The following is a 12354-nucleotide window of genomic DNA, read 5'->3' on the forward strand; positions in this document are numbered from 1 at the left end:
CTCTTCTCCAGAGCATCCACAAGTTTATGTCTCTACTAATAATTCAGCTCTCTCACAAGGTCAGTAATTCTTCCAATCCAACAGATCTGATAAAATCATTATTACTCATTTAAAAAGTTAACAGAAATAGAAGAGAATAAGAGGATTCTAATTGTAATTCTTTATAGCTTCTAGATTTTCAGTTGAAAAAAATTCTCCACTGGTTAGACTAGTTTGAGGTCAACAATTAAAGAAAAAACAAGTTTCAGGCACGTTTTTTTATTCTGAACCACACATTAGTGCACTGACCTGTAAGTATTTTCATGGAATCCAAAGCCAACACATGTCGGAATTCCCAGAAATGCTTTCATATGAGACTTCACCCATTTGTCAACTGACAAATAAAAATCAAACACATATCACTGACACAAATGGAATTGATAGTTTAAAAAAAGGCACCAGTGGTTTTCAATTTACTTGGTTACTTTTAACATTTGCTGGTTACTTGAACTGAAGTTCTGAAAGTGACATTTAAATCATCTGCCTGGTAGATGCATAACATTTCACAATTCTTTAGAAAAATATTAAGCACAATTATTTTAAAATCAGCAACTGAATTGCATGAAGGTATGAAACATTCTGCTGAATTCAGATCACTTCCACAGTTCGAAAAATTCCCATACAAGCTTTCCTGACCAAGGTGGGAAAGTGGAGATAAGGCCAATGATCAGCCACACTGAATGGCAGAGAAGGCTCGAAGTGTCACATGGTCTAATCCTATTGTTTAATGTTTAATCTGTTTCATGTAAATGAACTCTACACTAATTCTGAAGCTGTGGCAACTGCAACTATGGACCAATCTATGTGTCTTATGTCAGTGCTGGTCTTAAATTTGATACTTGCAATGGTGGGCAGCTATGTTTTGGCATCATCTATGGCACTTGAACAATGGGAATTTCATGTAGGGACATGCTATACCCCACAATTGGAACGAAGAGATTACATATTCTGTACATATCTGTCCAGCTGAAAAACTTTACAACTGCAGCAGTTCTTGTTTTTGTAATTAAAAAACCAAGATTGCATGAAACTGATCTTGCTGGTTATTAACTGTGATGAAAGTTGTAGTTAACTTGGCCCTTAAGCGCTCCAGGACTAAGGTTCAAAATGAGCAATGCTCTAGATCAGATGATTTGATTTCCCCGCAAGTACTGGATACATAAGCTGCTTAAGAGTCTGTTGTATTTAGCGTGAATGAGATTGGAGATTTAAGATTGAAGAATAGATATATTCTGAGGTGATTGTTTAGTTCTGTAGGATATTCAATGACTCTGAGCTAGTGGAGTCAGGCAGGGGAATATAAATCTTTAGATGGTCAGGGTTGCATAATGGAGATGGAAGGATGGACAAATAGTCTGGATTTTGTTCCATTACTGCTCGGGGTAGGGGAGATTCGGGATTAATAGACGCAGTAGAGTGCACGGTGGAATAAATTACACATGGTTTATAGAATGAACGGGCCTTTTACCATTCCATTCTTTCTGATCTTCGTATAATTCACTACTAATTCTATACGCTACCAAAATGTAATTTGTAAATTAACATTCCCATAAATGCGGTTTACCTTTACTTCGCTTTGCAGCACGTTGGAGAAAGTTTTGTTCATTGAATATTCTACCATCCTTTGCATCCTGAAAACATATATACATGCATAGCACCATCAGCGTACAGCAATATAAATCACATTATGAATGTTAAATCTGGAAACTTAAGTCAAATTGCAACTTACCACTTTAACAACGTACTTGCATGGTTGTGAGGGACCAGCCCCTTGTTGTGCTGTAATAGTATAACACATTCAGTGATTAAATAAAAATAATGATTACTTTTATCAGCAACAACTTGGTCCTTCATTCCAGACAGGGGAATGACAAAATAGCAACAGCTAGCATTTGTAGAGGGTCTTTAACATAGTGGAACATCCCAATTGACTTGACAGGAGTGTTACTAGAAAAAAAATTGACACAAAGCCAAAGGAGATGTAGTAGAACAAGTGACCGAAGGCTTGGTCCGGTCAAAGAGGCAGGTTTGAGAAGCGTATTAAAGGATAGAAAAGGTAGAGAAATTTAGGGAGGGAATTCCCAGAGCTTAGATAGCTGAAGACATGACTACCCAGTGAAGGATATTGAGGCTAGAATTATGGAATAGAGAGTTTTTTGAGGGTTGTAAGGCTGAAGGAGATCAGAGAGGAAGAGAGGAATGGAGTGAAGTATGGTGGGATTTAAACATAAGTAGTAAACTTGAGGCTTTGCTGGGCTGGGAGCTAACATATCAATAAGCACAGGACTGATAGGTTAATAGGACTTGGTGCATGTCAGGATATGGGCAGCAAAGCTTTGGATCAGCTGGAGTAAATGCAGAGTGGCAGATGGCCAAGGAAATATTAGAATAGTTGAGGTCGGAGGTAAAAAATAAAGCTTGGATGACAGCAGATGGGCTGAGGCAGGGGCAGAGATGGGTGATATCATGGGGATGGAAGTAGACAGTCTTGGTGATGGAGAGAATATGGGGTCTGAAGCTCAGCACAAGGTCAAATAGGATTGTGAACAGTTTAGTCCAGCCTCAGATGGAATTGGTAACTACAGAACAAAGATTGAGGGCAGGAGATGATAGATTCAGGCTGAGTTCTAGCCAAGCAATTCCAGTACAGCTACAACACTGGTATCTACTGGACAAAGTGGAAAATTGCCCAGGTGCAGCTCACCCACAAAAAGCAGGACAAATCCAATCCAGCAAATGACTGTTCCATCAGCCAACTTTCAATCAAAGTGTAGGAGAGCGTTATCAACCGTGCTATAAAGCAGAATTTACTCATCAGTAATCTGGTTGCTGATGCTCAGTTTGAAACTACTTGGCTCCAGGTCTCACTGCAGTCTTGGCCCAAACATGGAACTAAGAGCTGAATTCCAGAGGTGAGGCAAGGCGAGTGTGACTGGCTTGGAAATCAAGGGAGCATTTGACCAAGTGTGGCATCAAGGAGCAAAACTAAATCCATTGAGAACCAGGGGAGAGCACTCCATCAACTGGAGTCATATCAAACACAAAAGAAAGATGGCTAATTGTTGGAGGTCCTATCATCTCAGCTCCAGGACAGTGCTGCAGGAACTCCTCAAAGCAGCGTCCTAGACCCAATTATCTTCAGCTGCATCATCAACGACCTTTCAGTCATCTTAAGGTCTGAAGTGAGCATGTTCACCGATGATTGTGCAACTTGAAGTTCCATTCACAACTCCTCAGATAATGAAGGCGGCTCTGAAGAAGAGTCATACGGACTCGAAACGTCAACTCTTTCTCTCTCCACAGATGCTGTCAATCTGCTGAGTTTTTCCAGCATTTTCTGTTTCTGTCCTCGGATAAAGGGGCAGTCCATGCCCGCATGCAGCAAGACCTGGCCTGGGCTGATAAGTGGCAAGTAACATTTGCACCACAGGCAATGCTATATTCAACAAGAGAATGTCCAACCACTTCCCCTTTTCCATTACCATTGTTGAATTCTCCAACATCAACCACCTGGGGGCCACCAATGACCAGAAACTTAACTGAACCAGCCATTTAAATACATTTGTTACAGGAGTAGCCAAGAAACTGGGTATTCTACAGCAAGTGATTCACCTCCTGACTCCCCAAAGCCTTTCCAGCATTGATAGGCCACAAGCCAGGAATGTGATGGAATTCTATTCAGTTGCCTGGACTTGTGCAACTCCAACAACATGCAAGCAGCTCATCATCCTGGACAAAGCAGCCTGTTCAATTGGCAGCCTATCCATCATCTCAAACATTCACTCTCTCCATGACCATCACAATCTGGCTCAATGTGTACCATCTACAACATGCACTGCAGAAACTCGTCAAGGCTTCTCTAATAGCACCTCCTAAACCCACGCCTTCTACCACCTAGAAAGACAATGGCAGCAGGCATACAGGAATACTACCACCTTCAAGTTGCCCTCCAAGTTACACAATGCTCTGACTTGGAACGATATCACTATTCCTTCATCCTCGCTGGGTCAAATTCCTGGAGCTCCCTATGAAACAGCACTATGAGAATATCTTTAGCACAAGCAGCGGTTCAAGAGCAGCAGACCATCAGCTTCTCAAAGGCAACTGGTGCCAGACAATAAACACTGCTCTTGCCAGCAATGTCCACAGATGAATTTTTAAAAAACTATAATTTTAATTTCTGTGTTTCTGACAGAACAAAGTTTCTTTAATGCAAGATTTTTTTAAAAAAGGTATGAAGTCTCCTACTGATAGGCGATTGGGGAGGGGGGGGTGTCAGTGACATTTACAATACAGAAACACATTCAAATCAAAAGGTCACTCTTGCCAACTGATTTTCAAATCCTACTGACTTGCCAGTATCTCTGTTGGAAATATTCAAGTTTTGCTGTTACTTATGGCAAGCTGTTACAAAAATATGTTCATAATACAATACAGGATCGTACCTGAATTTGAATTATAAATTATATGCACTTTGGTCTGTTCCTGACCTTGAGGGGCCATGAAATTTAGTAAGACATTGCAAAAGGATACTTTTCAGTAAAAAAGTATGCAAGTATCCATGATTTTAATACTGCATGCCAGAAAAGTCCTGGAAATGTCATTGCACATTTGACAAGAATCTTGGAGAGATCTTTAACTTAGAAATATAAAAATATTTTTATGCAGGTTTTATAAGACCCACATACTTTGAAAAAAATACTTTAAAGTAACCAGTTTCAAAAACTGAAAGCACCTGGCTTTGATAAAAGTGCTTCAACATGCCATGAAGTAAACTGCAAAATCCTTAGTGTGATAGCTATCTGGAATAAATTCTAATTATTCTAGCTAAATTATCTTAGTCTTCAAATATGCAGTGAAGGTACCTGAATAGAGCAATCCAGATTCAGTTTCACTCTGAGAGAGAAGCTCGACAAGTTTCCATTTTTTATTGTTCTGATCAGTTAGGATAGTTTGTCCTGGAATTGGTTCCAATTGATTGCTTTTCTGGCGTTTTCCTTTGGGATTTCTCAGAGCTAAAAAAAAACATTCAGCCCAGTGTCATTTATTTTTTAACAGAGGTGTATGAAGTCGAGATAGGACAGTCTGTTTTCAGATCAGATATTTTCCTTTTAAAAAATAAAGCACATAATGGCACCATGCAGATGTACTTCAGGAACTCTCAAATGTTTCCAAATACAGACTGAGAAAAACACGAAGAACTTTAAAGTTGCTGACCCCCAGTACTGTTTGAAAAAGGTTAGCTTTTATGTTTGCTAAAATTTTCACCGATTGGATTGAAAATCTATCAAAATGCATAACCAGTAAAAAAAAAATCAAGGTTCTGGAAATCAGTTTGTAAAGTAATGCATGTGCTGGGTTAGAAATTAATTTTCCAAAAATCCTATAGCCAGGTTAAAAACCATAATGATGTTCTTCTATGGAGGACATTTAACACAGCAGAAATCCAACCATCTACACGGAGTAAAGCACGTTTCCTAAATGCTTATTTCACATCACAAGCTGTGACATGAAAATATCTTGCTCCGCCATTGGTTAGAAGCCTTCCTTACGCAGTATGAAAAACAGCCTGAAACAAATAAATTTTGCTGTTTAATCAAAATTATCAAATAGTTTCTGAATCCTGGTGCTCTGTACTGAATTAGCTACTTTATTTCATACAATCATTTGATCTGATCTCTTCCATGGTAAGAACTTACCTGGCGATACTTTTGTGGGGGAACTTTGAAAGCTTGTTTCAGTTTCTCGTTTTCTCTTTGGGGAAGCTAACTCCTTTTTGGGGTAGATTATTTTCACAGGGGTGTGCTTTGTTTTGGGTACCTCTGCACTGGGCACAGTCTGAGCTAAAATTAGAATGAAAATGTAGGCATTTTAAAGACTGGATCACAGTGTAACAAAGTAAATGACCTTTTAAGACTACAACCTTAAAACTTTAGCAGCCAAGCATTTAAACGATCAAAATTTCAAGCACAACATGATTCAACTTGTAGGAGTGCTTGTTCATAAAGCTTGAATACTCAAGATATATAAACTTTTATGTTGCTTTGCTGCTCTATGGACAATGTTCTGATAGGAGACAAAATACTTATTTTTGCAGGTGGGCAAACAACGCCATCCAAATCTCCTTAATTAACAACCAATTATCAGCTGTACTTATAATGCAGTAAAATATGTCAAGGCACATTATAGAAGAAAAAGCAGGCAAAGAGGAGGAAGCAGGGTAAGGGGAGGTAACCAAAAACACAGTTGAAGAGCTAAGTTTTAAGGAGAAATTTGAAAGCAGGCCAACCAAGAGGCTACAAGATGGAGGACTCTTGGAAGAAAATTCTAAACTGCTTGGAAGAAACAAATGAAAGTATTGTCATCCATGGCTGTGAGAAGATGACGCACAGAGTAATGCAAGGTATGAGCTGGGACACAGCAGTTTCATGGAAAAACATATAAACCATGACAATGATTTTTAAATCAATACACTGGGCAAGGGCAGGGGCAACAAGGGAAGTGGATAGTATGGCATCGGATACAGATGACTGAATTCTGGATGAGTTGGAATTTGTGAAAGAGGGAGTTAGTGAATATTGTAGAAAGAGAGTTTGGAGGTGACAACTGTAAAGATAAGGAATTTAGCAGGTAGAGATGGTGAGATAAAGATAGGGAGGACAATATTGGTGGAAGCAAGTGATGCTTACATGACCAGCGTAAAGTCAGAGTACAACTCAGGATCAAAATAACAAAAATTGTGCACTGTCATATTCAGCCTAAACAGAGCAGAAGGGGCTGGGGTTGAGGCCTTGGCAATGGTGCAGAGACTTTGGTGGACATTGAAAAGGATTGCCTACCTTGCCAATGTTGAGCTGAAAATAGTTCATGACATCCATCGCTTGGACAGGCAGTTAGACAGGACAGAAATTATAATGGATTTCAAAGATTGCAGATATGTGAAGAAGCTGGGTGTTATCACTAAACAAATGGAAGCCAACAGCATATTTATTTGTATTGTCAAAGGGTGAGGAGTCGGGGGTGGGTGTGTGCAGTGTGTCTGTGTTAAATAAGGAACCTTGGAGTGCAGGCGTGACCATGAGGGAAAATGGGAGAAGCCCTACAAATGTGTTAGAGCGTGTGTTACAGACAGGGGAGAGAGGATACGGATGGCTCCCTTTTTCCTGCACCTCGTGTCTGACTGAGAAGTGTTTTAATCTGAGTACTGTAACTGTCAGGAACAGAAAATGATTGTTCTTTTCGTAAATTTTTAAAGAAAATGTTTATCATTCAACACCCGAACATAAGCAACTATACCCATTCTCACACACATACAGATACACACACACACTCTTCGGAAAAGATTGTGATTACAAAATTAGTATGCTAATGATGCAGAACTGTAATCTTTTCTGAAGAAAAAACTCTGGTTGTTTTGGAATGGCAGATACGCTGTTGATTTATGCTCACAGTAGCAGATTTCTCTTACTCTACTCCAGTCAAGATTCAGTGGCAAAGCCCTGGTAGGATTCCTCAGGTAGAGTGTTCAACACCAACCCAAGTCTCTGCCTACTGGTGTTTCTTATGCAGGGCCTTTTCCCTTCACTGATCGAGACATTTCTGACCTGTCAGCTCAGAATATGCCTTATTATCAGAACTCATCAGAAATCTAGTTTCTATCATGTGACCAGAGCACCTCTTTCCATCATTCTCATAAATGGCTTCTGATGGTTAGGCCATTGTCACACAATAGAGTCTGGGTATCATCCATCCACACACTGTCTGATAAAAGAGAGCTTTTCACACCCGTTTTCTGGATTTTAAGTTTGGAATCAAAGAGTCTGTGACAATATGGTGAAAGAAGTCTTTTTAATTAGCTGGAGAAGTGCAGCCATTAATCACAGGAAGGATCATTTGCATTTTAATGACTTCTCAAAGATACGTCCAGAAAAATCATTTGTATTTTAATGACTGTCAAGACTTGCCCAGATATGAAGATTAGCTCAGGGATTTTGCAATTCTATGTGCATTGCCAGAAAGAAAAAAGGTCACTTGACCTCTCAAAGAAAGAACGAAAGAAAACAGGATCTGAGTGTCGGGTTTTAAGGAAAAAAGATGACAACAGTCGGCATCAGAAACAATGACAGAGGACTGTGCCAAGTCAGGATAAGCAAAATGAACAGCAATTGTAGAAAATGCCACAATTTAATCCATTCCAGCTATGACAAGTGTGAAGACCTTAAAAAAGTCAAGAGAAATAGACATTTAAAAAGTTATATTTGCTATAGGTTTTCTTCAGATGGTACATAGTGAAATCAATATTGGTTGATAGGAAACTGAACCACAGATTAAAACTCAGGATCCCATATCAATTAATTATCCTCCCTCACTTTAGATGGACTAGCAGTGAGAGACTGAGGAAAAAAAAATCGATTAAACAGAAACCTGGAGATGCAGTGGACTGGGCAGTAACTGGTTGCACTTCTTCCTCAGTCTCTTTAGGTATCTTGAAGCCACAAGATGGGCAAAAGTTGAAAGCAGCTTCTATCTTCTGGCCACAGTCTGGGCAGAATTTAAAGATCATTCTGAAAAATTAGAAGGGACAGAAGATTAGATTCACATTATCTAGACAGGATTATTCAAATCAGTAAGATGCACATCAAAGGTACATAGCAATAAGCTTCACTAAAAGAATGAGGGGGAGCAGATTATCAGAATCTTTTAACTTAAAAAATCGTGGAGAGCCATTGAGACACAAAATGAGTTACCAGAAAAAGAATCCATAATAGCTATTAATGGGGAAGTGGATAAATACTTGAAATTTTAAAAAGATATGGGAAAAGAACAGGGGAAATTGAACAGAATAGTTTGGTCTCCAGAGAGCCAGCATAGGCATAATATACCAAGTGACCTGTTTGTAAAATTCTACCATTCTAGCTCTAGGGTATGATTTTGTTCTGCCCCAAACAAATAGTTGACACAGTCCTCGTCTTCATTTTGATTTCTCTCAATTTCTCAGTAACGCAAGTCTTTGATCCTTCACTCCATCACATGGATTCATTTTGATTTGTCATTAATATTGACAACATTACCTGTTCAAAATCTTTGTTGCACAAGATCTTGGTTCATTATAATCAAATCAATTCCTATGGCACTATTCTATTTTGTTAATAAATTTTGAAAAAAAAACGGAAGATGTTTGGACATTCTAAAAGCAGCACGAGGTTAGGAATGTGAATTTTGCATTAATGCAGTCCTATGCCTATCAGGCAAGGACTTATAAGCTGGTCTCAGGGAATGATCAGGGATGACTAGAGATATTCAGGATACGATGAGAAGGAAAAGAGAGGCTTTTAGCAGGTACAAGGGAAGCAAATCAGCGGAGGCATTAATGGAGTACAGAAAGTGCAGGGTGGAGCTTAAGAAGGCAATTAGGAGAGCAAAGAGGGGATATGAGAAAGCCCTGGCTAGTAAAAGTATGGAAAATCCCAAGATATTCTATAAGTATATCAATAGGAAGACGATAACCAGGGAAAGAGTAGGGCCCACTAGGGATCAAGGGGGCAATCTATGGGTGGACCCAGAGGACAGAACAGAATCACACAGAATCACAGCACAGAAGAGTTCCTTCGGCCCATCGAGTCTGCACCGACACGTGAAAAACACCTGACATCGGTAGAGTGTTGAACAAATACTTCACATCCATCTTCACCCAAGAGAATGAGGATGAAGGTATCGAACTTGAGGAGAGAGACTGCAAGGTTCTTGAACAAATTGATATAGGGAGTGACAAGGTATTGGAGGTGTTGGCAGGCTTAAAAGTGGACAAATCTCCAGGTCTGGATGATTTGCGTCCCAGACTGCTGAGGGGAGCAAGGGAGGAGATCGCAGGGGCTCTGAGCCAAAGTTTTAATACCTCTCTGGCCACGGGGGAGGTGCCAGAGGACTGGAGAACAGTTAATGTGGTTCCACTATTTAAGAAGGATTATAGAGATAAGCCAGAAAACTACATGCCAGTGAGTATCACATCAGTGGTAGGGAAACTATTGGAGAAAATTCTGAAGGAGAGAATCCACTTGGAGAGGCAATGTTTGATCAAGGATAGTCAGTATGGCTTTGTCAGGGTGAGGTCATGCCTAACAAATTTGATTGAATTTTTGAGGAGGCAACCAGGTGCGTAGATGAGGGTAGTGCAGTTGATGTAGTCTATATGGATTTCAGCAAAGCCTCTAACTTGGTCCCACATGGGAGACTTATAAAGAAGGCAAATGCACATGGGATACAGGGTAATTTGATGAGGTGGATTCAAAATTGGCTTAGTTGTAGGAGACAGAGGGTGATGATAGAAGGATGCTTTAGTGACTGGAAGCCAGTATCCAGTGGCGTACCACAGGGATCTGTGCTGGGTCCCTTATTATTTGTCATTTATATAAACGACATAGATGGCTATGTCGGGGGTAGGATTTGTAAGTTTGCAGATGACACAAAGATTGGCCAGGTGGTTAACAGTGAGGTTGAGTGTCTTGGGCCACAGGAAGATACAGACGGGATGGCGAAATGGGCAGATAAGTGGCAGATGGAATTTAACCCTGAAAAGTGTGAGGTGATACACTTTGGAAGGAGTAATTTGACAAGGAAGTATTCAATGAATGACATTAGGAAGTTCTGAGGAACAAAGGGACCTTGGCACGTGTGTCCATAGATCTCGGAGGGCGGAGGGGCATGTTAGTGGGGTGGTGAAAAAGGCATATGGGACACTTGCCTTTATCAATCGAGGCATAGATTACAAAAGTAGGGAGATCATGTTGGAGTTGTACAGAACCTTGGTGAGGCCACAGCTGGAGTACTGTGTGCAGTTCTGGTCACCACATTATAGGAAGGATGTGACTGCGCTGGAGGGGGTGCAGAGGAGATTCACCAGGATGTTGCCTGGGATGAAACTTGTAAAGTTATGAAGAGAGATTGGATAGACTTGGGTTGTTTTTGTTGGAGCAGAGAAGACTGAGGGGCGACCTGATCGAGGTGTACAAGATTATGAGGGGCATGGACAGGGTGGATAGGGAGCAACTGTTTCCCTTAGTTGAAAAGTCAGTCACGAGGGGACATAGGTTCAAGGTGAAGGAAAGGAAGTTTGGGGGGTACGTGAGGAAAAACTTTTTTACCCAGAGGGTGATGACGGTCTGGAATGTACTGCCTGGGAGGATGGTGGAGGCAGGTTGCCTCACATCCTTTAAAAAGTACCTGGATGAGCACTTGGCACGTAATAACATTCAAGGCTATGGGCCAAGTGCTGGTAAATGGGATTAGGCATGTAGGTCCGGTGTTTCTCACGGGACGGTGCAGACATGATGGGCCGAAGGGCCTCTGCTGCACTGTGAGAATCTGTGAATCTCTGTGCAGATCCACTTATAATCTTTTATACAGTCTCAGTTTCCGGTTTTTTTAGACAATGAAAATAATCTAAAGTGGAATATAATATAGAATATCAGTAACTATTTTGGGCAAAATGGATTTCTTAACTATTTTCCATTTTAATCGGTATCATTATAAATGCCTACAGAATGATATAAAGAGGAGATAACATAGAACAACTGGGCTAACTGTACTACCATTTACAAAGTATTTCAAGGCAATTTTCAGAATGGAAGGGGGATGGAGTTCCACAGGGGAGTTTTAAGATCACTGAAGGAGTATTGAAGAAGCTTTTGAAGGTAGGAATAGATATACCAAGACAGAACTTCAGGAGGTTCTGTTATCTATAATGGAGCTTGTGTGGGAAGAGTCTCTGAAAAAAATACAGTACACGAGAATCAGAATACAAGGGAACGCAATCTGAGACGTGCAGAATTCAGATCCGTGACACCTGTTTTTTGGGCATTATAAGCGTTCTCTTAGAGATCCAAAAAGTGGTGTTCATGGCAAACAAATAACTTCAGGTGCAAGTCATGCTAGATGTATATTGGTGAAGCCATTAGTGCTTGTAATGAGTGTTCAAAAGAAGTATGCAGAGTAGGCATATCATATCAAAAAACCAATGTTGATTTGATAAAGCGCTACAATCTTGGACCTCAACGCGAACACCCTTTCAAACATGCACAGCTTAACAAGTGTTCTGCAGCAGGAAGGAGACCTCACCAGCATTAAGGAAAAGGATCGTCAATGTTTTTCTTTTAATTCATTAATGGGATGTGGGTGTCGCTGACTAGACCAGCATATAATACTCATCCCTAATTGTTCTTAAGAAGATGGTAGTGAGCTGCCTTCTTGAACTGCTGCAGTCTGTGGTGTTCAGGAGGGAGTTCAAGGATTTTGACTCAGTGGGGCCCAAGTTAGGAT

General features: G+C 40.3%; 1 protein-coding gene across 3 annotated transcripts in view; it reads right to left on the reverse strand.

Annotated features, from left to right (window-relative positions):
* Positions 1 to 12354, reverse strand: part of LOC121280469 (inactive serine/threonine-protein kinase VRK3-like) — a 52537-nt gene that overhangs the window by 36568 nt on the left and 3615 nt on the right. The window contains exons 2-7 of one of the 3 annotated variants that reach the window (XM_041192498.1): positions 8464 to 8603; positions 5739 to 5882; positions 4905 to 5054; positions 1769 to 1818; positions 1604 to 1670; positions 289 to 373 (exon numbers count right to left, since the gene is read on the reverse strand). In XM_041192498.1, the coding sequence (XP_041048432.1) occupies positions 289 to 373; positions 1604 to 1670; positions 1769 to 1818; positions 4905 to 5054; positions 5739 to 5882; positions 8464 to 8602 (635 nt within the window). In that variant the 5' untranslated portion in view covers position 8603. The remainder of the gene's footprint in view (positions 1 to 288; positions 374 to 1603; positions 1671 to 1768; positions 1819 to 4904; positions 5055 to 5738; positions 5883 to 8463; positions 8604 to 12354) is intronic. The other 2 variants (XM_041192499.1, XM_041192500.1) reach the window with 2 other exon arrangements.

Source organism: Carcharodon carcharias, chromosome 7, assembly GCF_017639515.1.
Source record: "Carcharodon carcharias isolate sCarCar2 chromosome 7, sCarCar2.pri, whole genome shotgun sequence".
NCBI classification, from domain to species: Eukaryota; Metazoa; Chordata; class Chondrichthyes; order Lamniformes; family Lamnidae; genus Carcharodon; species Carcharodon carcharias.